The sequence below is a fragment of the Polyodon spathula genome, chromosome 11, assembly GCF_017654505.1.
Source record: "Polyodon spathula isolate WHYD16114869_AA chromosome 11, ASM1765450v1, whole genome shotgun sequence".
Lineage (NCBI taxonomy): Eukaryota > Metazoa > Chordata > Actinopteri > Acipenseriformes > Polyodontidae > Polyodon > Polyodon spathula.
The window spans coordinates 41,943,724-41,968,333 of NC_054544.1; the positions used below are offsets into that span (position 1 = coordinate 41,943,724).

Genomic DNA, 24,610 nt, shown 5'->3' on the forward strand with positions numbered 1-24,610 from the left:
GTCAAATATTGCCAAATCTAGGTGTGCAAAGTTGGTAGAGACCTATCCCAACAGACTCACAGCTGCAATTGCTGCCAAAGGTGCTTCCACCAAGTATTAACTCAGGGGGCTGGAGACTTATCCAATTATGATCTTTCAGTTTTGTATTTTTAATATATAATTTTTTTCTCAATAAAATCTTTTTTTCTCCTTAACAGTGTGGAGTCTGGTGTGTAGATAAGTGGAAAAAAATCCTCATTTAAATGTTGGAAACTCTGAGGCACTGACACAACAAAATGTGAATTTTGTTGAATCCTGACTAGACACCCAGACCAATACCCTCGGTGCTTGCGCCCTCTACAGAGACAATTCACTGCCCACTATGGTTCTCCCTCCACTACTGCTGTGGTCCACTAGGCGTCGATGCCCTAGCAAACGAGTGGCCCAGGACGCTCTTGTACGCATTCCCGCCAATACCGATCCCTTCCTAGAGAAGGTCCGGAGAGAGGCAGCAGTTCTCCTTGTGGCCCCCAGATGGCCCAGGAGAATCTGATTCCCTTTCAATTTGAAGATGGCCACCAAACAACGTTTATGGTATATACGCCTGCCTATTGATTGGTGTTACTAAGCTCTTACTATCAAAGCTGCTGATAGGCCCCCTTCCCTCGATGACCTCCTCGGTCCCACCTACAGAGGGAATAAAACCGTCTTGCAGGGAAGGATCGACCTCTTTCTCAAGGTGGTACAGTAAGACCATCTGTGATGCACTGAGCTTTTTTATTACTTAAAAAGCACTGTGTTGAGCTTGCTGCCTTCTAGCCACCTTCGGTTCGTGCTTGGCCCATGCTACTTCAGTAGCACGGTGCGCACGGTGCTCATTGACACACAGTATCTGATACAGGTAGTGCACCGACGCTGCATGGTACCAGTGATGCCCAGTGCACTTGATACGCCCGGTGCTTGGGAGCTCAGATTTGTGCATTGAAAGGAGGGATGTCATTTCAGAAGAATTTTAAAAGTGGGTAAAAGCTTTAACACTAATCGAATTGCTCTGCTGCCAGCTTCCGATATCCCAGTTAAGTAAACATTTCACAGTACATACTGTACCTACTGCTGCATTAAACAAATAGCGGTACAACATCTTTTTTTTTGTAATCATTTTAGAATAGCAGCAGGGACATTAGATTACTCTAATTTCAGATCATTGAATAAAAATGTATTGCATGGGCTTTACAAAAAGAGCCAGGGGTAATAATGCAGTTTAACTCTTTATTTTAGAGCGTCCATCCGAATATATCTCACCAGATTTGATACATTTGGAACCTTGATTTAAGTTAGATATGATCAGCACATAAGGGTCCCTATTTATTTAATGAGGACCCTAGAAACACAAGAGCCACTGGGTGAATATATTTGATTTATATTTAGAATAACTACATGTTTTAATTTGATCAGTCAGACACCAGCAATTTAAACCAGTGCCAGGAAAGATAAATATGTGGACCAGTATTTCAATGTAGCATCAATGTAATAGACTGCTGACATTCCACAGTACAGTTAAGAATTTTACAGAAGTAAAGCAATTAAAATAATCACAATTAATTTTTTGTGGAGTGCTAATATTACACCTTTAAAACACTCAATCAGAATTCTAATAATACTAATTACTTGACATAGTTTCTCATAGTTTTACCTTTCCGTATGGCAGTTATGAGAGATGGGGGTGATAACGAAGTTCTGTAATTTTACACAGAACATTGCTGGCCTGGTCATGGCATCCTTCACTTGAGCTGCACATTCTTCTACACCAGCCAATCAAAATCATCAGGGCAGAAAATTACCTGCCAGCAACAACATAGGGAAACCAAAACCTATTTAATGAACAAACAAAAAGACAATAAATGAATACATAGTGACATACAATCCTATTTAGAGAAAGGACGACTAACACCAACATTCTGCCGGGAATAGTATATGAAGTGTCTGACCTTGTAAAGGAACTGTGGTTGGTTCAAATCCTAGTCATGCTTGCAGCTCGTTCAAAGAGAGCAGTGCATTGACCACTGAACTCCCCCGGGCTGGAAGGGAACACCTCATCTAACTGTCCACCAGGGTTCCATAGCTTCAACAGGGTTCAACAGTAATATCAGGCCCTTAGGTGCATTGGCCAAAAGCAGGGTGCAGGACCATATTCAGTTTACATGATTGACTTCCAGGAAGGCACTGTTACTGGTTCACTCTCTAGTTCATTTCACAGAAGCACTGTCTTTGGCTGAAAGCAACTCAGTTATTAGGAAATTAGGTTTTAAATTATAGTTATAGCAAATATGTATTTTCATTTTTAAACAGTCACCTGGTTCTACACACAGTTCTCAGTTTGCTTGCCTTGCCTTCCAGGAAGTCTGTTTCTGCTTTACTTCCTTTGTCATTGTACCTCAGCAGTGTCTTCTGGGTCAAAGCATGTCACTGGTTGAAAGCATGTCAGGCAATAGCGGAAGCAGCTGATTGGTTATTGGCAGGAAAGAAGCAGATGAAGTAGTGGGAACAATTTCACCCTCCATGTGTGCAAACACAGATTTCTTTAACCTAGTGTAGCACTAGATATGTTTTCAATCGTTTATTAAACAACTTTTCTGACAGGAATAAATCAAATGTACTGGTATAAAACTTGTAAGAAACTAGTCAAACAACAGATCAATTGCTTGTACATGCAACTATTTTTGCTGGTATATTATAAAATGGATCTTTTTCCATTCTGTAAATATGTCTTTTACTTTGCACCCATATCTTAATAGGTCATTTAGACTTATATTACATTCCACTAAAGAAGGGGCATTTTCAAAACATCATGTTAATTCAGCAGTTAGCTAACTAGTAATGCACAGCTCAGGGAAATGTTACTTCCTATCACCCAAACAGGACACCCCAAGCCAGGCCAATATCGGGTGATTCAACGTGCCAACCCACTACAATATTGAATTAACACTGGGTGCAATGAACAAGAAATTCCCCACAAACCAGCATAGCTTTTTTTTTTTTTTTTTTTTTTTGATAGACCAGAATATATCAGACCGTCTGTGCTTATGTTGAAGGGGTGTAGGCAGGAGGGATGGATTCTGTGGAGAAACTTACTGCAGCCGTGTTTAGTTGGGGATTCACAAAACAGGGAGCATATAACATCTTATACATCAGAATCAAGAAAACTAGGCAGAATTATTAGAGGACCACAGCATTCCCAGCTATTGTAACAAAATGGATCTGGAACAAATATTTCTGATAGCAGTCCTAATGAAGTAGCACTCTGTTGCTATGGTTTCAGTTTGTCAACATAACAATATCTTACCACTTTGGTACTATTCTATAAATGAGTCATTCCATTGTAGCTGCCCTGTGCCATTATTCCCCTTTAGTATATAACATTATATTGTTAGGGTTTGTCTGGTTAAAAATATTTGTTGTTGTTTCCTTTGTTAGGCTCCAATTTCTTCCAGGGAGAGATGACAGCTGCTGTGTTAACCACTGTTTTCACACAACAGATACTATTGAAGATTGCACTGGGAGTGTTTCTGACAGCGGCTGCTGTATAGTGTTCTAGGGCTACTGTGAGATTGTCAAAGATTTTCCCTTGTAGTCAAACTTCATCATTTTGAAGGTGGTGACTGGCCTATGAGAGCTTGCTGGCTGCCTTGCTAGTTAATAGGGCAGCGTAGGTGGGCTGGCAGGGGAGTAAGGCGCAGAGTTGGTGTAGACGGCAGCCATGGCTGAGGACGGATTCCCCGTTAACAGCTGGTAATAAAAAGAGGGCCTTTGCCCTGTCTTATATTATTAATAAATAACCCTCCCTTTTTCATGGTAACCATTTTGTGTTCTAGATCTATTCTTACAAGCTGACTAGGCCAGACAGTTTGGCAGCACAGTCTACAATGTAGTTGTCACACATTCTGGATCTAAATTGACTGTTTAATCTTACTGCATGCAGTGAGGATTAAAACATTGATTCAGCTGGGAAATATTCAATATTGTTTGTGCGGTTTTGCATAATTTACGGTAACAATGCATAATATTGGTGTCTCTAGTACCGGTATGTATTTGTATTGAACTCCTGTTCTGGAAATTTGTTTTTTTTTTTAATGAAGACAAGAGATCTACATATTCAGATCTTGTTAGATTTGATCTAGAGTGTGTTTCTTAAAACAAATCTTAGATTTTTAAAACATATGTGATTATATGAATGGGTATTAGTTGTTAGTAGTTTGGAAAGTTGCACTGTATAGCATGAAGCTGCGATGAAGAGATTTCTTGGTGGTCTTAACTGCCACCTCTTGGGCAGTCTCGGCTGAACACATCCATGGCTTGTGAACTCAAAATAGAATGTCTTCTAAATGGACAGCTACATTGTTTTAAAGACTGTACACTACGGATTACTTCAGTCTTGAAATGAAAACGTTCATTTCTGATTGATGTGCTTGGTCAGGGCTGGTGCTAGGATTCACTGGGCCCTGGTGCAAGAGTGTGAAGTAGACACTACCACCCCCCCCCCCCCAAGAAAAAAAAAAAGAAAACCTGAAATAAATCTAATTAGTTTTGTTCCAAAAATGAGTACAAATCATGTCTGATTTTTGAGGAATTCAACGTCAGTTTATTTAGCTGCACAGGTTTATGATTCATGATTTCAACTGTTAGCTCTTTGGTACAAAAGTCAGGCCAAGTAGTTGGATCATAAAAATCACATAAAGGTGCCTGACTGGGCACCGGGTTTACAATACATGATTCAGTGCCTTGTAATTGCTGTTGCTGTATATTTCCAATCCGATGTCTTTGATGTACGTCTATCCTCTGGCTCAACTTTTGTTTATTTTTTGTGCAAGGAGTAGGTTGGCAGTTCCACTGCTGCCCTACCCTTCCATCTGCTGTTGTCTGCCCACTTTTAAACCATTTACTGTACACTTTTTTTTAGCATTTTCTGCTGCTTTTCGGGAAATTTCTAGCTGTCTTTTCTGCTCTTTTTGCTTTGAACAACCCAGCTTGTGTTTTGACGTCATATTGGATACACAGTAGGTTATGTACTTATTACCTCAACTGTGGAAAAGTTAGCTTTTTTTTATTTTTACCAGGCAAGTCGGGTGTGATGTAAGAGTTTGCACAGATAATCAAAGTTATCTGATAGGCCTATGTGTTTATTTTTTTTTAAACCTTGTTAGTAAACTGTTTGTTATAATCTTTATAAACAGCAGTCGAAAACAAAAAAAATTGGTATGGGCAAAGATATTATAGAACATCTGAGTTTTTAAAAACCTGATTAGGCAAATGATTGAGAAAAAAAGCTTGCACGATTCATACAACCTACACTAAATTATGGACGCTGCTTTGAAATAGTGATTGTGAATGATACAGGTATTGTGGGTAGGGTATTTGTTGTGCCTCATTAAGGTCACTGTAAATGTACTTGGCTTCCACTGATCGGAATGGAAGTCTTGTTTTCATCACTGGAGTTGGTGACATGGAAAGTTTTTTTTTTTTTTGTTTGTTTGTTTTTTGTTTTTTAAGTATTGTTATCTTACCCATGTGTCATGTATGCTATTTAGTTTCCAATTCTTATTTTGTTTCTGTTTTTCATCACAGCTTTGAAACCTTTTTTTTTTTTAAAATAAGTTGAGCAAGGGTCATAGCCACAGGCTTAGCTGCTAAAGACTCATTCCATTCCTTCACACAAGGGCTTTCTGCAGCCTCAACTTGCAGCATCAAAAGTTAGAGAGCATAATTACTCTCGCCTGCAATACAGGTGCCAGCGTCCCTGCAGACAATTCAGTTAATTACTGCTGTTAACAAGATATATTGTGGCTGGTTTTTTTCTAATTTTATATTTAAGGAGAAGAGAATATTGTATTGTGTTTATGTAGTATTGATTTGGAAAATGCTCTTGAAAACCAGTTGGGTCCAGACGAAATTCATCTGTTTAACAGCAGCAGTCAGCTGAACCAGCTCATCACAAGGCAATTGACAGCGGTAAGTTTGCACAAGTGTGGTAGGTGAGATTGAGATCAATTAATACCAACTGTGGGGATACTATTGGCTGCTTGAAATGATCTAGCAGCATGAATCAATGATGAGGTGAGTAGAAGAGGACTCCCTTTTGTAGTCCCTTTCTGTTCCACTGATTTCAGGAGGTTACCTGCTCTACTCAAGAACCGTGTGTCACTTCTTTGTGCAGTCTGTTTTATTGTTTGAAAAACAGAAGTGCGTTTTGGATTTTTATTAGGACCTATGCATTTGCTGATTCCTCGTGGAATTTTCATTTTTTGGGGGGAGCAAGCTGATGTAAATAAAGCAAGTTTGTTGTTAGAGAACCCGTAAGATAATTTCTGCAGTTACTACAGGAGCCTAATTTACAACATTCGTCCACTGTTTGTCCTGTGTGTTTCATATCTTCTTTGACGTTCATCTAAACTGTAAAAACAAAATAAATAGCAACCATAATAATTGCTAGCAGTATAACATTTTGTCTCTTTTTAATTTTTGCCTGTTCTCATTCCAGTCAGTAGCACTCGAACAATTTTTAATGTGGGGGGTGCTGAAAGCCATTGAACAAGACTGTAACCCCTGTATATGATGGAAGCCATGCAGAGCCAGGGGGTGCTACTGCACCCCTAGCTCCAGCGGCCTTGATTCCAGTGGGTCAATTACAGATTCCAGGAACATGTGCAACAGTTTCGCTTCCAATAGTGATCAAAGTTTTTCTTCAGGTTGTTATTTCTTTGGGGGTGAGCATCATTCCACTAGGTTCAATTATATTTAATACATATTTTGACAATTCCTGAAAATTCATTAACTTTCACTCCTTGTCTCTATCACGCACTTAAAAATCTGTTCAGGCTCATTTTCCATAGGCTTTTTACTGGCTTAAGCATTACTTTCAATATACAGTAATTTACGGTTTAAAGGTTGACCAGAATACAAATTTGCTTATGGGTGAAAATTATCCAAATAAAACTCAATGTGACAAAGATTCTGTATCTACAAAATGAACGACGTCTCTGTAAAAGGTACAATACAAAGATATTACACCAGCTGTGTTGTCAAAACAGCTACCTGAAATGCACAAATAAAACCGCCACACTTGAAGACAAGATCAAAATAACAATGGATTAATTACTGGTGGTTGCCATTAAACCCGTTCTATACAAGATTTGGAAGTGGAACACAAACAGTAGTTGAGATTAGGAAACCTGTACCGTAGCCTACTGTACTGTAACCTGTACATCTCATTGTTCACTTGCTGTTATTGCATTTTATCTGCCACACAGAATGAAGGTGGCTGGGGTGAGGACAGCACGCTACGTGCTTGGTTGTGCAACGTTATATAACCCAAACTCTTGTAGATTGAGATAACGGTACACAGACAGAAGCAGCTGATACACCTGTTCAAAGTAGGTGACCCATTCAGCTGTAGCTACAGAAGATTCCAAATGGTTAACTGAGGTAAATAATTATTTATTTAAAAAAAAAAAACTACTTTCACAAGTGAAATTGCTAGTTTTTGTTCCACTCCAGATCGGTCTTGTCAGACTGAAACCGCCCCAGGCACGATCCTGCGTATGTGCGTATAGGACTTCCGAATGGTGACGCTGCCGTGGTGCGAGACGCCCCTGGGGAGCACGCACTCTTCAGTCAGTTTCTGCGCGGACGGGTCCCAGCACAGCACGGTCGCAATGACTTCGTTCTTCTCGTCCCGGCCACCTGTCACAAACAGCTTGTTGCTGCAGGCGGCGATCCCGCAACTGGCTCTCTCGTGGCTGAACCTGGTGACCAGACTCCAAGAATCTTCCACAGGGCTGTAGGAGTAGAGGGCTTTCATTGCACCACCTCACGAAAACAAAGGGAGGCAATATTAGTCTATTATATGATACAAAATTACCTCAAAGTCATTATTGGCTCACATGTAGTCCAATGAGTGGATTTTCATACGTGTCTAATTTTAGTATGTTGATTATAGTGAAGCCAGTATTCGGTATTCAGATTATTGGAAAGTATTGTGCAGAAAGAAGCTTTCGTCTGCTTTTGCTTCTGCCATGTTGCTCTACTCTGTGCCACGGGCTTTACCCCCTGGGATATCTGTGAGCTTATTAACAGTCAATTGATGCGCCCTGCAGTAGGTTTCCAGCTAGACTTGCTGATACTCACCCACTACATAGATGTGGTCCTTGAAGGTCACAGCATTGATGCACTTGGCCTCAATTGGCATGGGCGACTTTAAAGTCCATTTATTAGTTGACGGGTCAAAGCACTGTGTCTTATCCGTGGCGAGTTTGCCATTCGGCCCTCCTCCAATGACATACAGCTTCTTCTTGTAACTTGTCACAGCAAAGGAGCTGACATTTAGCATGAGCGGGGCTGCCTGTCATCAGTGAGACACAGACAGATCAGCCAGAATCATGATAACACATACAGTACATTTGACATGCCTTATATTATCTTTACCCCTGGAAGTGGTATGGGTACAGCAGTAAATGTCAGCTTTCTTTTGCTACAGTGTGGTGCTTGAGAGATCTGCATGAAACTCAACTAAAGCAACAAAAACAAAGTATAAAATATTCAGTGACGAGTAATACTGTTGCTAATGGAACCATTTAAAAAGAATGAGAACCAAGACTTTAAAATATAATCTTGTGTTAGTTTTATCAACAAAAAGCTATAGAGCTCCAGTTTACAGATCTCCAAATCCCCAAATTAACATGTGCAAGCTTAGAACAAAATACCTTTTACACAAGAAAGTGTGGGCCGGTGATAATATTGCTAACAAGGTAAGAACATTTATTTTGAACTACTGTTGTTCATCTAATTTATTTTAACCTAGCATTGTAATTATTCTACCTTCACATAAAAGCATTTGACCCTCACTGGGATAATATTTAATAGCTTACAATTTTATTATCAAATTCATTATAAACAACAGCCTTTAAGCAGGTTACATTATATTCTCTGTTGTACCACTAGATGGCAGAGTGTAATTAAAGTTTGCTATATGGTGAACAGCTTAGTTGACTTGATTCCATTTTCTATTCCTGCTCATGTAACACACCTGGAACTGTACAAGCCTGGTAGGAACGCTACTTGTTCTGAGTCATGGAATCCCACACTGTTACCTGTGACTAGCACTATAGCAAGAGCTGGGATTTGAGGCATTTCTTATAACAGTGTTGGTTTGCTGTGACTCGACCCAGGCTTCTAACCATGTAGCTTGTCCCTTGTGACAGGCGAGCTGGGTGTAGAGAAGTGGTTTCTTTGTAAACTATGTTTGTTTTAAGTTATACACAGTATGCCTGGCAATAGAATGTATTTGCGGTGCAGTAAGTCACACTGAATAAAATAAATCTGGTCACTAACCTTTCATGACAATATAAAAGTAACTCATGGAAATTTAGCCACATGAGTGGTATAAAATACGAATATTCTCTAAAGTGCATGAAACAATATGAGTAGGGGTGAAACAGTTGGGTTACAGCAAAGCAACATGTTTATTATTATTATTTTTTATTATGGCCTTACTGGTTTCTTTGTGGACAGCCACAATCCAGCTGATACCAATAAAACCCCAGCACAGGTTTACAACAATTACATTAATTTAGGCTTGTAGACAACACTCAATTTATTGCCGTTTTTCATTGCAAGACACTAAGCCATCACCTCAGTCCAGCAGTTATGAAAGGGGTCATATGTTTCCACACTGTTCTGTCTCTGAATCCCGTCAAAGCCGCCAATCACGTAGACTTTGCCTCCCAGCACTGCCATTTTGTGTCTCCATCTGCCAGTGTTCAGATACTCGATTTGGATCCATTTGTTCAAAGAGGCATTGTACTTCCACACGTCATGCTGGGTCTCCTTTCCACCTGCAAGCATTACAGACACTGAGGATATGAGGTACAACTGTGTTGACCTTCAACAAAACAACCATTTAAAAAATATTTTGGTCAAGCTTTATTTTGTATTAGTTGTTAACAACTATGTGGGTTTATGTATGAAAGAGAGTCAACATTAGCCCCAATTGTGTGTTGTTTTTTCCTAGCAGGCAGGATATCACAACCTAAAGATAACTATTTTTGTATTTAGTCAAGCATGCTTTTTCTGCAGATTTGAATAGCATACACAGTTGGATGTTTGATTCTGTTTATTTATGTGTAAGGGTCTGGTCTTTAGAAGAAGATGAAGCACAAAGTGATTATTTTTTTAAAAGAGGATGTTCCACATGAAAGACTGCAGCTCTTTCATTGTTGCTGTTATTTGTGAAGCAATACTAAAGCACATGTTTCTGTGATAAAACTCTCAAGCAGCATTCTCACAGGAGAGTAGGAGTATCATTTCCTGTGTAAAAGTCGCAAACCACATCCTCCTTTTACATTTAGGCACCCAGAGACGAGACAGTAGACATATGACATATCCCAAAAGTCTTTTGGGAGTTTAAATAAACATCATGGCCCAAGCGTCTCTCCCCCACTTGCTCCCCAGGCAGGGCGTGAACCTGCACTCCCTTGACTTCATGGATTACCCAGCACACCATGGAGCCGTGCCTTAACTAGACGGCCACGTGGGGACAACTACAGGAGCAATGTTCTGAAAGTTACTTTTGAAAAGTACATTGTTACAATTACTGTAAATTATTACATACATTATATTTTACAGAGATACTTTTTTTTCAGTTTGGTCAGGCTGCAGCTGGAAATAGTCTTTGAAGATCCAACTATTAAACCCACTTGTTCCCTTCACTGACACCATTTCTACCAAGATGATACGAAAAGCTCATTCTTGTGAGCTCTGACCTGTGCTGTTGAAGCTCTTTGTGATTTCAATGTCGCGCAATTAGCCGTAGCCCTTTTTTGAATTTAATGAAAAGAAACGATTACATTTTTACTTTAAAAACGTAACCATGATCCATTATTTCATTACCTATCTGAAAAAGGTACTTTTACAGCTACACATTACTGAAAAATGTAATCAGATTACAGTAATGCGTTACATGGAATGCGTTACTCCCCCACACTCATAACTAAGAATAGTGTCTGACTGGCTGTGATTGTCTGACAATATACAGTAAAAACCCTTTGGCTGGTCCTTGTGTAATTTGTTCAGCGTCTCTCTTCGTTTATAAATGGTGGTGCGTACCTGATATATACACTTCATTTCTAAATGTGATGCAGGCGAACTCCACCCACTTCTTGTTCTCTGCCTCTGTCTCCATCTCTGTGATGGGCAGCTTTGCTACCTCGAGCCGGCTGCGCCGCAAAGGGTCCAGGCAGGTCACCTCCGACACAAACTTTTCGTCTTTAGTACAGCCTCCGATAATCATGAACACTTCGGACTGGAATTCCTGCACCCTAGGCTTCGTCCGCTCAGAAATGATCTGGAATTAGCAAACAGCATGACAACCTGGCTCAGTCACGCACTATCACATCGGATGAGTACAGTACTGTAAAATGGGGAGCCGGTCTCCCGGGGGGGGTCACAGGGGGTGGAGAATCAAACGCATCACAAGCAGACGAACTCTTTATTTTTTAATTTTGTTTTATACCTGCAGTGAATATTGTGTGTTGTGAAAGTCCCTCTGATTAAGAATAATACCCTTCTTAATGTTAAAATGTAGATGTATTAGTGAGGGGGTCTATTGGGAGGGTTACGATAGATCCAAGTCACTCAAGTTAGAAGAAGTTTGAGAACCACTGCTATAGATAAAAATAAATTGGTAACTGATCAATTCCTGTGCTGTATGTCATATAGTTTGATTGTAGCTAGGCCATTGGAATACACATTTTTTAAATGTAGGTTTACTGTCTGGTTCATATGTATCACACAAATGGCTATGAACAATTATTAGTATACTTTAACAAAAACAAAAAAAAACACCTCAGAGAATCATCAATGAGTTGCTTGGTAAAATTATTCTCATGAAAAAGTGCCTTCTCTATCACTTATTGTACAAGCCATTGAGCATTGCTTCTCATTGGCTCAGACAAACTATCACTCTCCCACTTATGATTGTAAAAGATTTCCTATGAAATGCATGCTTTATTTAACTATTGTGAAATGTGTTACGCAATTAATAAATCCTGGTTGAAAAATCGTAATATTTAGTAGCTTTCATTTACCGTGGTACATTTTCTTTTGTTTACAAACAATTACTAAATTGCTTATGGTTTACAAATAACCATTGTGTAAACAAATAATAAAACGCCTTTGATTTAAAAATCAGAAAGACAACTGCACTTCCCCCACTATTGACGTAAATACTAATTTTAAAGTCTTTTCGCTATGTAATGAAATATTTAGTCTTGATACGTAACTGTAATATGGAATATAAACATTTATTGGATTAAGTAATAAATTTGTAGTTTTAGATATTTGGATTTTAAAGTTTTACTAAATATATATATATATATATATATATATATATATATATATATATATATGTGTGTGTGTGTGTGTGTGTGTGTGTGTGTGTGTGTATGTGTGTGTATATATATACTTGCAAACCACTGTGAATCATAGAAAAACATGCTCAATAGGGATTTCAAGGTCCTTTATTTAAGTATTTAATTGTATATAATTCATTTCTAGTTTGGGGATTCCTGTTAGGGAATGCTAATGCCACTAAGTTTTCCCCTGTTTTTCATTTGTTTGTTTTGGCTGTGAAATTCCTTGCAGGAGTAAAGTTTGGTAGAATAGTATTTCCCTCAACAAGGAGTTCAGAAATGTTGTTTCCCAAGTAGACACATTCGGTTACATAAGCTACAGATAGTCTGGTACAGCAACCAGCTGTATATAGTTCCTTTTCTGTTCATTTAGTGTCAGCTCTTGAATACGTTGAGATTATGTATATTTACTTTTACACAGGCTACGATACGTTAATGTATAAATGAATTACAACAGCTTTACATGCCCAACTCCACTCACACACACACACACACACACACACACAATGCATTTCCTATGGTGGAGGTGGGATGAGACATCAGTCTCCCAGAAGACTAAACTTGAAATGTATTATATAAGGGATCATTAGTACAATTCTAACCACCATCTGGGTGACTGTTGAAGTTAATGTGTATCACTACTATAGTACGAATACATTCTTTACATGCATGTATCTACTGAATGTAAAAGCATAGATTTTCTTGGTATAAATCGATATTTTCACTGAAATGCTGTTGAAGCATAATACTGCACAATACATTGCTAAGAGGAGATTCTTTGTCAACGCTGCAGTTCAGCTGCTGACTCGGTGTCTGACTTCAGACAAGTAATTTCCCTTTATTGTGTTTCAGTCCGAAATTTGCGGTAGTCTTTCTACACTGTATAATACATGCACAAGCCTGTGCAGAGTATGAAACCCCAGAATTCAGCAGTGTAATATTCACTTATACTTCACCCAGCCCTGCTTTTTGTGACTGTCTGTGGCAGGGCATAGGCCCGACCCATTGTAAATATTTGGTAATGAATAAATCTTTGTTCTGGGTTTGGCAGGGGTGGGTGTGGATTAGTTTTGGGAGCACTGTCCTAACTGGTAAGGCTAAATTGGGTAACCAATTGCCAATTTAGTCTTGCCACATGTATAAGGCATATTTTGCTTCTTAAAGAGAAAGCCTTGCTTTTTCTGTTTGAAATTTTTTGTTTTGTTTTGTTTGCTTGTTTATTTTATTTTCAGATTTGATTAATTTTTTTAATAAATAAAATTGCACAACCCAGAGCTTTAATGTACTGTGTTTATGAGAGTGTGTTTGCTTACTGCCTTGCCTGACCTGAGTTTTAATGAAAAGCAGAATCCAGCAATCACTGTTGTCCTATGCTCTGAACTTTGATCTTTAACTGAGTACCTGCTCGGAAAGATGCATTGGAAAACTGTTAACCAGATTACACATGGGCCACCAACGACATCAAGAAAGTTTGATTAGCAGATGCACTTTTAACATTTTGTGAATTTGATCATGGTTTGCTTAAATCAATTTTCATAGAATGTAATTTAAACTCTTCTTGAAATCACTGAAGAGAGTACTACACCTACCTCATTCCCTGACAGATGGTACATCCTTGCCTCTTGCAGGAGAGGAAAGACTTCGGGACATTTCCGGATCAGCTCGTCCCCTTCAACCCTCTCCACAAAATACCAGGGATCCAGCAAAGGCAGACGGACATGCTTCAGAATGTGTGGTAAGAGTGACAGCCTCTCATTCTCTCTGGATTGGACCCAGCTCATGACTGTCTCAAACACCTGCTCTTCCTCGGTCACACTCAGCTCATCGCTCTTCAGGATGTTGCAGAAAATGTCTCCTGGGAGGTCCAGGAACTCTTCGTAGGTGACCACCTGTGGGAAGTTCTGGATGAGGAAGTTCTGGACCCGTGTTCTCAGGGTGTCCAGTGAGTGAGTATCGGCCAGCCGCAGAATTCCGACGCAGTTATCCGGATGCAGGGCTTCGGTGAGAAAGTTTGCGCAGGCATCAACCATCCGCAGAAACTGGGAAGATCGTGAAGAATAAATACATAAATAAACATCTCAACTTTGCAAGTCCATTCTACAACCTGCAACAATTTTGAAGCTCTGGCTGAAATGAATTATGTGTTCCGAAAACAAAAAATAAGAGAATGACTCTTTCTCCTGGTAAAAGTAAGGCGATGTATTCCACAGCTGTTTTATGATGTGTGAATAAAAATATCAAAACAATTGCTATTATGTATAAAAATATACACAGGATACAGCAAAGCTATATTTAATGTGTTTCTTGTAAACATTGCTTACTTATTGTTGTGCGACAATGAGAGCCTTTTATATGTGCATGTACTGGTTTGTTTTAGAATTATTGTTTTTTTTTTCCTTTTGGAAAAAAAATGTTAATAACAATTAAGACCTGTGGGTGACAGAAAAGTTTTTGTTGAGACAAAAGTATGTTACTAAGGAAGAAGTCTTTCTATCAGACTGGTATAAAAGTTTACTATATCTTTTTTTAAATGTACGCTATTAGGATTTCCAATAATTGTCCTCAATTAATGCTTTGCTAATTATCAACATCATTAACTTATTTACACATGTTTTCTATTGGCTATTTTAAGGAGGGACTAAGGAAGGTCAAATGATCGACTGAAACTTATGCTTATTATACACTGATCACTCATGCACTTCATCCTGTATGTTGTCTGTCTGTTAATAAATGTACAAATGTTGTCAATAAAACAATGACTCTTCATGTATTAGTGTGCATGTCCACTGAGATGCCATCTATACCAACCCACATGCCAGCCTTCTTGGAAAAGCTGGTAACTGTGTACTCAAAGTACCCAACAGTTAGGGTGCACACATGGGTTTGTTATTACCCCTGTCAAGGCTTTAGTACTGTCTCCATTTCGACTAGACTGAGCAAGCTGCTGGAAGTTTTATTGAGGATTGAGGAAATGACTACTTGTTGTGTTCTGTTTTACCATCTGAGCTTTCAATGTGGGTGTTATTCTGAGGTTAAAACCAAAGCTAATTTTCTCAACATTTTCTCGACACTCTGTCAACATGCAAACAGGCTCAAAAAGCTTGTCAAGAATATTGGACTGAATATGCCATTTTATCTTTATGACTGATACTGTACTAAAAATGATTTCCAGTCTATTTGGTAAGGTTATACAGTGTAATTACATATGGTGTAGAGATGTGTCTCTTCTCGTGAAATTTCATTCAAAGTACTTTACAAACCAGTAATGAGAAATGTTGATTCAGAGTCTCTAATAGATCTTGAATGTGATTTTCAATGGCAACTAAAACACCTGTCACCCAGTTTTCAAACAAAAAACAAGAGTGAAAAGTCCATTACTAAGAGCTTTACTTGAACACAAAGACAACAAATCAGAGAAATACTGCCAAACCCAGAACAACTGTTTGGGCCAACATGTTAATTAAGATATAATATCCCAACAAACTGAGGATAGATGAGAACTTTGCTTCCATAACCTTGAGCTGTGGCACTAAGGAAGGCCATAGGGCTCCTACTAGGCCTCAGAAGCAACATTACCTCAGCATAAATGTGTTCTGTATAAAAAGACTGACATAACGAGAATGTAAAATCAGCACCCAGAATGCATGCAATTGGTGCACCTCATAACATGTGAATCGGCTGAGGTCCTTGTGCCCACAAGAAGATATCACACCGTAAGACAAGATCAAATTGAAATAAAGCTTATCTAAGACACTGCCGCTTACCAACATGCACGCGACTGTGGGTATGGTATATTTAATGAAGTGAAAACTGAACTGGGTTTGTTTATGCACAGCTTGTGTTTTTTTTTCTATTACTGCACTAAGTGCATCTCAAGGGATTTTGCGGGCTAAAGTACCTGAAAGCACATTGTAGTTCTCTGAGGGTTCCCAAATAAACCACCCAGACAGAAGACCTTGGTGTGGTGCAGAGACGACTTTTGACAGGTTTAGTAAAACCTGTGTTGAAGAGTGTATAAGTCTTAAGTAAATAGTTGTTGTATGTGCTCACACGTAATTTGGGTTCAAAATGCAAAATATAACTTATTCACTACGCTTTAAGTTATTTAAATCAGTGAAAAGAAAAATGTAATGTGGATGAAATTCTAGCACAGGATGTGTTTGGTAATGAATCTGGTGTTACAAAAGGCTTCACTTTGTTAATACTCTATTTGGTAAATATCTGTCATAACTGCAGCTAACTACAGCTAAATGAAACTCACTGCACATACAGTGCTGTGAAAAAGTATTTGCCCCCTGTCTGATTTTCTGCATTTTTGCATATTTCTGACACTGAATGTTATCAGATCTTCAACCAAAATCTAATATTAGATAAAAAGGACCCTGAGTGAACACATAACACAACATTTTGATACTTATTTAATTTATTTCTTAAAGACAGTTATGCAACACCCAATGCCCCCGTGTGAAAAAGTAATCACCCCCTTAGACTCAATAACTGGTTACGCCACCTTTAGCAGCAATAACTGCAACCAAACGCTTCCTGTAGTTTTTGATCAGTCTCTTACAGCGCCGTGGAGGAATTTTGGCCCATTCCTTCATGCAAAACTGCTTCAATTCAGTGACATTTGTGGGTTTTTGAGCATAAACTGCTTGTTTCAGGTCCTGCTACAACATCTCAATGGGGTTTAGGTCTGGACTTTGATTACGCCATTCCAAAACTTTAAACTTCTTGTTCTTCAACCATTCTGATGTAGACTTGCTTGTTTGTTTCGGATCATTGTCTTGCTGCATGACCCAGCTACGCTTCAGCTTCAGCTCATAGACGGATGGCCTGACATTCTCCTGTAGAATTCTGTGATACAGAGCAGAATTCATGGTTCCTTCAATGACTGCAATTTGTCCAGGTCCTGATGAAGCAAAGCATTCCCAAATCATTACACTACCACCACCATGCTTGACCGTTGGTATGAGGTTCTTACTGTAGAATGCAGTGTTTGGTTTTCACCAGACATAACCGGGCCCATGTTGGCCAAAAAATTTCCACTTTTGACTCATCTGTCTGAACTCTTGAGGATCATCCAGGTGCTTTTTTGCAAACTTTAGACGAGCATTCATGTTCTTCTTAGTGAGCAGTGGTTTCCGCCTTGCTACTCTGCCATGAATCCCATTTTTGCCCAGTGTCTTTCTGATGGTGGAGTCATGAACATTGATCATAGCCGAGGAGAGAGAGGCCTGCAGATCCCTAAATGTTGTTCTAGGGTTCTTTGTGACTTCCTGGATGATTTTACGCCTTGCTCTTGGAGAGATTTTGGCAGGACGGCCACTCCTGGGAAGATTCACTACTGTGCCTAACTTTCTCCATTTGGACAATATGGCTCTGATTGTGGTTTGGTGGAGGCCCAGAGCCTTAGAAATGACTTTGTAACTCTTTCCAGACTGATAGGCATCAACAACTTTTTTCTGGAGGAATTGTTGCATGATGTGCCTCTAGAACCTGTGTGCTGACAACTTCACTCTGATGGTAAGGGCCAAAGTTAGTCAGATTTATATTGGGCAGGGCTGGCCTAAATCAGGCTTGATTGTTAACCAAAGTATTCAAACAGCTGACCCTAATTATCCCTTTAATTGGGTTGAGTTAATTTGGGGTGCAATAACTTTTTCACACCTGAAGATTGCATGTTTCATTACCTTGCACACCAAACAAATGAAAGAAGCGCCAAACTTTGTTGCTTTGGTGTCATTTTTTCTCTCAGACTCCCTCTATATACTACTACAACCCAGAAAAAGATCTGACCAAATTCAATGTGAAAAATGTACAAAAATACAGAAAATCAGACAGGGGGCAAATACTTTTTCATGGCACTGTATACTGTATGATCCTTTGAATGACAAACCTGTTCCACACACGGAACACAACCCTTTCCATATGTTTGTAAACTGTAATTAGAATTAATGTTCTTTACTTGCATGTACAGTAGAGATACAGATGAATTTCGCAGCCACTGGTCCCCAAGCTGTGTATGTTTTTAAATACCTAAAGTTAGGAGGCCTTACTTTGAGGATGTTTACGTGACACATGAAATATTAAACTGTGCGAGGAGATTTGAGAATTGGATAGGGTCGAGTAATTGTATTCCTTGTATTCGAAAGACTGGGTTGTCTATTTCTTTTCCAATAGGATTTCTCAGTCATGTAAACTTGGGATTGGAACTGCACAGGGGTTTTAGTTTTCAATCTCAAATTTTCAAAGCTCGATGCCACTCACAAACAGACTGCTTTTGAGCTCAATGATGGGGATCTGAGCTCCAGTTAAAACAACAGACAAAAAACACTTACACTACACCACATACAATTGACCGTCTCAGTGTAACAAACTGTTGCTTCCTCATTGCATTGCTCAGAGAAGCAGAGTTAGGCTGCTTAAATAAAAATCTATTAGGGCTTTCGAGTGGCTCATCCAGTAAAGGTGCTCCGCGTGGAGTGCAGGAAGCACCCTATAGCCTGGAGATCGCAGCTTTGAATCATTGCTGACCATGACGAAGGGTTCCTAGGGGGCTGTGCACAACTGGCCAGGTACCTTCCGGGTAGGGAGGGCTTAGGTCAGCAGGGCAATCCACAGTTTACCATACACCAACTGCTTCGGCACCTGCAGATCTGCAGTGGAGACCTTCAGATCTGTGTTGTCCTCTTGCACTATGAGTCTGGTGGCTTCACTGTGTATCAACAGATGCGAAAAATGACAGATTGGCAGGAACATGATTGGGAGGATACATGTTTCAGCCTCCGTTCCCCAAGTCGCCGGGGAGTTGCAGAGGTGAAGCAGGATAAAAATAATAATTGGCCATTCCAAATTGGGGAGAAAATTGGGGTAAAAACCACTGGCGATGACTAAATTCATAAAAAATAAAAAATAAAAAAATCTATTGATGACCCACAAAATAAGTCACAAATTATTTACACTTAGACAACTTAGACTTATCAATAATCTATTTTAGAAACTCCCACATGGTGGTGAAAATGTAAAAGTAGCCTAGTATATAGTATATCTTTTGTCCACATTATCAAATGGTCAATTATCATTAATTCCGGCCTAAATATCTTCTCAAACAGCAGAGATGTAATCGATTCAATCTGAGAGAATGTCTTTATTTAAAAACTCCAGCGCCAGAAAGCACAGTTGCAAAGATGTCTGTTAAAGTTAGGAATTCTGTTTATTTTACACTATTTTAGAGAAAAAAACAGGGCCTTCAAGTCTCACACCTCAGAGTATTACATTTTCATACCACACACTACCTGTGCATTATTCTCTATATATTTACTTTAATATGCATTTATTTATTTGGAGTTTTTTTTTTCTAAATGTCCAGAGTATCCTAATGCTCAATAAAAAACAAAACACTGTTATATTGATCGCAAAACAAACTGGTTACCATGGCAACAAGTTTGAGTGCATCTCAAACTTCCTGACTGTAGTAGTCCAGCTCCCCAGTCTACAGAGCTTGGGATTTTATGGACCGTGCCAAAAGTTCACAAAACTGTATGAGCGCCAAAGAGTATTATATACCCCTTCTCCACTGTAACATCAGACATCTCTATGGGGAGACTGAAGTGTTCAGGAAGATCTGGAGTCTTGAGAAAGTTTATGACCAAATTTCTGACGATTTTAAGCAAATGGGCATAAACCGTGGGTACGGTACACTTAACTCACACAATCAGAAACAACATTCTACCAAATTTCTCATACTTGACCTTTATTATACTAATATAATATTATACTAATATAACTTTGTTTCAAACTACCCTAACGAAAGTGCTTAGCGCAATGTCCTAAGAGAACAGTAAGCTGTAAGAAAGAGTCTCTGTGGAATAGGTTGTTTTGAAGTTTGGTGTAAAAAACTAAGAAAAATATATATCTTCTTTTGTAGAAAAATGGCAGAGATTACAAACAAAAAAAATGTTAGCCAAAAAATAAACGTTCGCTCTGTGTTCTAAACTGTATCTCTGCTCTCTTGTGTTTCCTGCCTGACTGCTCTACAACAGGAACACATTTCGATGGGTGTAATAAAGACATGCAAGCTGAGGCGCTCACCTGGAAAAGACTTGCTGCTTCCAGTATTCGCTGTACATTTTGCTTGGTGATGAGTACTTTGCTGGTGTAGGTGTAATCCAGCAGGATCTTCATGGCTTCTGAGTCCACACCTTTTATTGTGATTGTGTCTTCATGTTTCTCTTTAAGATCATTACAGAACATTGCCCTATTAAAAAGGAATAAAAAAGGATAGTTATTTCCAGCATCTTTCTATTGATTGCAGATGCTCCAACATCCTTGATGCAATTCAATTCTGTAGATTACCATACAGTACACATTTTCCATTGAGCTGTGTCATAACCTTTAACACTACCCTTTGTGTTTTATCAGTTTCCGTCCCTTCCTGTGTTTTACAGTTAGGCTGTATTCTTTTCACGGTTGCCGTGCAATATGTAGTTCTCTATGAAAATTCCCATTTCTGAAAGAATAGTGTAAATATACATATGTTTGCCTTATTGATACACTGGCTGTTACACTGCACTTAGGAACCCGGTTTAGGTTGCTTCTGGTAAAGGAGTGAACACACTGCATCGAGCTGCACATTTTTTTTCAAATGTCTTCAACACCAGCTGCATCAGAGATAGGAAATATTTCTGCTAAATATCGTTCTGTTCAGTAGAAGAAGGGGACAACTAACTGGAGGGGAATTAACAGAAATACATTCTGCATTAACCCCATCACTGCCAAAGCACACTATGTACAATTTCACATGGGGGGAAGTGTGCTTATTTTGCTCAGATAAGGAGTGGAGAGGTTGGCACAGGCTTCCCCCGAGCCTGTACCATCACAAAAAGTGACAGGGACACCTCACCCTGCCATATGCCCCTTGGCTTTCATGTGTTGCCATAGTTACAAGATGTATACTATGTTGTGTGGGTCTTATGAGGGCCCTTATTCATATGCTGTTTTTTTTTTTTTTTTTTTTTTTTTTTTTAGCAAGTGGGCTGTACCCCAAAGCTTCAGGATATATTTTCCTTTTTGTTTGATGTCTTTTTTTTATTTTGAGTCCCTCCGTCTATACTGCCTTATCAGAGAACATTTTATTATTTTGTTATTTTTGAATTACAACCCAGCGAGGAGACTTGGATCAGAATGCTATGTGGGAGAAAGCGTGTATTCTGACAGTTATTGCTGCGTTTGTTTTCACAGGAAGGAAGTGGTTACTTCTCAGAAGTGTGTTTCCTTGCGGGGTTGTCATCACAGAAAACTGAAATGAAACTATCTTTGTGAAGTTTTTATTTTAAAAAATCCTTCTGTTTATAGCACTGTGATGGCATGTGAAAATATAAAAAAACTATGGTGTCCCCGTATCATCAAAGAAATGGGGGCAGAAAGAGGAAGCTACACTGCTTTGGAATTTAAACAGAAAACCAGTATACTGATGGCTTTGCCTTTCAGCCATAACCTCAAATATACCTAATCATAAACTTTAAGGTAAAACTTAGGGCCATAGTTTCAAAGTCTTCTGTGTTTGAACCGAGACAATTGTTTTTATTCAAGATTTAGTTAGGGTCTTGGTCAGTATCTTTCTACGCAGATTTTATAAAACATGAAATTACAATCCTCACTGAACAGTTTGGAAATTGTTGTTGGGTCCACAGAATTATTAGGAGGCAATGGATTTTGAACAAACTGCTGCATAGTACGATAGTCCCTACTGTATTTAAATGGTACCATTGTAATGAACAGAAGTATTACTGTGCTTGACAACATATTATTGTTTGACAACTTTATTAACACTGTGGTCCCACTCTAACAATTGCTTGTATCATTGTAATTGATTTTGTACTGTCCTTGGCCCTTATAGGTAAACCTGCAAACATTTCCCCAACACCAAGATGCTTTTTACCACTAAAAAACACATCTAGGTTTATTCAATAGCTCTAAATGGTGATTGATAAAAACACAGCTACCATTTGAATCATTCTAATACAAACCTCCCTGAATTACTCATAATTCTACAGATCTTGGGTCTTTAAAATATTTGGTCTGCAAATATTCAGTAGCTGTTTAGATTAATTGAATAGACCCCCAATGGACTGGGTCTTAGTGCAAAACAGTTAATTAAAGTGAAGGGGGAAATGTTCCTATGTGTCTCCATGCTGTTTAGTCTGACATTCCTGGAAACACGTGTATACCCTGGCAGGGTTAGTGCTTCCTGCTGTTACAATGCAGATCCTGCGGAATTCCTGTTGAGTTACAAAAAGCACTCACTGGAATGTGAGTGGACAGGATACAGGCTCTATTTAATAGACTAGCTGTTTTTTGTTTTACAATGAAGCTGCACTTAATGGACATTTGCTTGTTGCAGTTCTCCAGGAATAGCCAAGGCAACTCGTATAAATGATTACTGTAGTAAAGGCATAGCCACATTTAATAAAACATAGACAAAGCATGATAAAACCAAGAGAGGCATTGTAAAACATATTAAAAACATGGCATGCTATGGTAAACTGATGAATGCACAGGAGAAAACATGGGAAAAATTAATGTACACATTTTACACTGTCATTTTTTTTGAGAGATACTGAATAAGCTGTTATTTCTCCAGTCCAATGTTGTTGTTGTTAACAAATAATTCTGATTATGTTCATTAAGACATCTCTTAAACAGATCAAGAAAGGTTCACTTTATTGAAAACTTAGTCATGTAGACAACGTTACGGCTAGAGTAAGATGAAGCAGGCACCAGCAGAAACTGATTATGTTTCTTATAGTTCTACCTTAGAATTGTGATTAAAGTGTTTAAGTTTTGGATGATTGACTTTAATGCTACCAGAAATATGAACAAGACCTCTAACAAGTTCACACATGATGGCAATGGTGGTGGTGGTGGTATATAATGGAAAGGTGCCTGCTTTATATAGCATTACTAGAGTTTAAAGAGAGCAATATTTAGCTCCCCCACTGTACAACACAAAATGTGTCAGGTTAACCAAGCTTTGTGTTTCACATATGACATTTCACAAAAGTTTTGTATTTAATCCTACTCATATGTGTGCTCTGTATTTCAAAATTATTGTGTTTTAACACTAACTCGATGCAATTGAAAGAGCTGATGCTATCCACAGTGCATATTTATACAAAGATGAGCTCTGTCCATGTCTTTTTTTTATGGAGGAACACTGTGCCAAAGAGCTTAAGCAAAACAAATGACTCAAAACATAATATTGAAAATGTACCTCCAATTTGTCATTTAGGTACATACCATTAGAAATATGAAACTGCATTAATTATGACACTAGTATTAACACTAGCCCTTTTAAAAAAAATTTATTAAAAAATTTAAAAACACTTATTCTATTTATTTAGATTTTTATTTTTTGATTCAGCATTTATGACTGTCTCAAATTAACATTAATGTTCTAAATAATTGACTTAAACATTTAAGGGAACAAAGGCATACACATTCTCTGTATTTTAATTTAAAAAGTGATCATTGTATTAAAATGTAATTGAAACAGATTTAAGATATAAAAGTATTGGAGCTGAAGATATAATAGTAATATAATAATTGTAATATATCTCTTGAAAGTATGAACAGCATTTAGCTTGTGTAGTAAATTATGTTATTAGAAATACTGAAGCAATCTTAATAAAATTAAATAGTCAAGTTTTTTAACTAGATGTCTTGTATTCAATGTCTTCAGTGCATTTCTAGATTTAGCACTATGGAGTGTTTATCATCATTAGAGAGATACATTTTTCCTACCTGAAATAATTGCTGGCAGCCGCTAGGACAACCCTGTGGCAAGGGAATTCCATTCCATCCACATATAGAGTAACATCCGTGAGCGAATTCTCCAGTCGGAGGTTCTCCAGACCTATCTGGAGCTGAGAAGAGAGGCCAGAGTCATCGAACTTCACCTTTCCATCACTAGAGTTCTCCACCAGCCCAACCATCTCAGAAGATCCATCGTCCAAGGAGCCTGCTGGCTCATCACTGCTTTTTTCCACTAGATCTCCCATACCAAACCTTCAAAAACGACGTCAGCATTCCATCCCAACAATGGCACCCCAAATGCTATTCATTTCGAAGTAATGCAGCATGAATGAGTAAGATTCTTCTTCTTTTTTTGC

At 38.6% G+C, this 24,610-nt stretch overlaps 1 protein-coding gene across 1 annotated transcript; it reads right to left on the bottom strand.

The window, feature by feature from the left end:
* Positions 1 to 4,982: 4,982 nt before the first annotated feature.
* LOC121323566 (kelch-like protein 6) lies at positions 4,983 to 24,610 on the bottom strand. Its single transcript, XM_041264693.1, has 7 exons — positions 24,243 to 24,610; positions 20,532 to 20,697; positions 14,030 to 14,479; positions 11,137 to 11,374; positions 9,664 to 9,866; positions 8,161 to 8,374; positions 4,983 to 7,842 (listed from the first exon to the last, which is right to left on the bottom strand). Exons 1-7 carry the CDS (start codon positions 24,497 to 24,499, stop codon positions 7,541 to 7,543), a joined length of 1,830 nt encoding a protein of 609 aa, XP_041120627.1. The 5' UTR covers positions 24,500 to 24,610; the 3' UTR covers positions 4,983 to 7,540.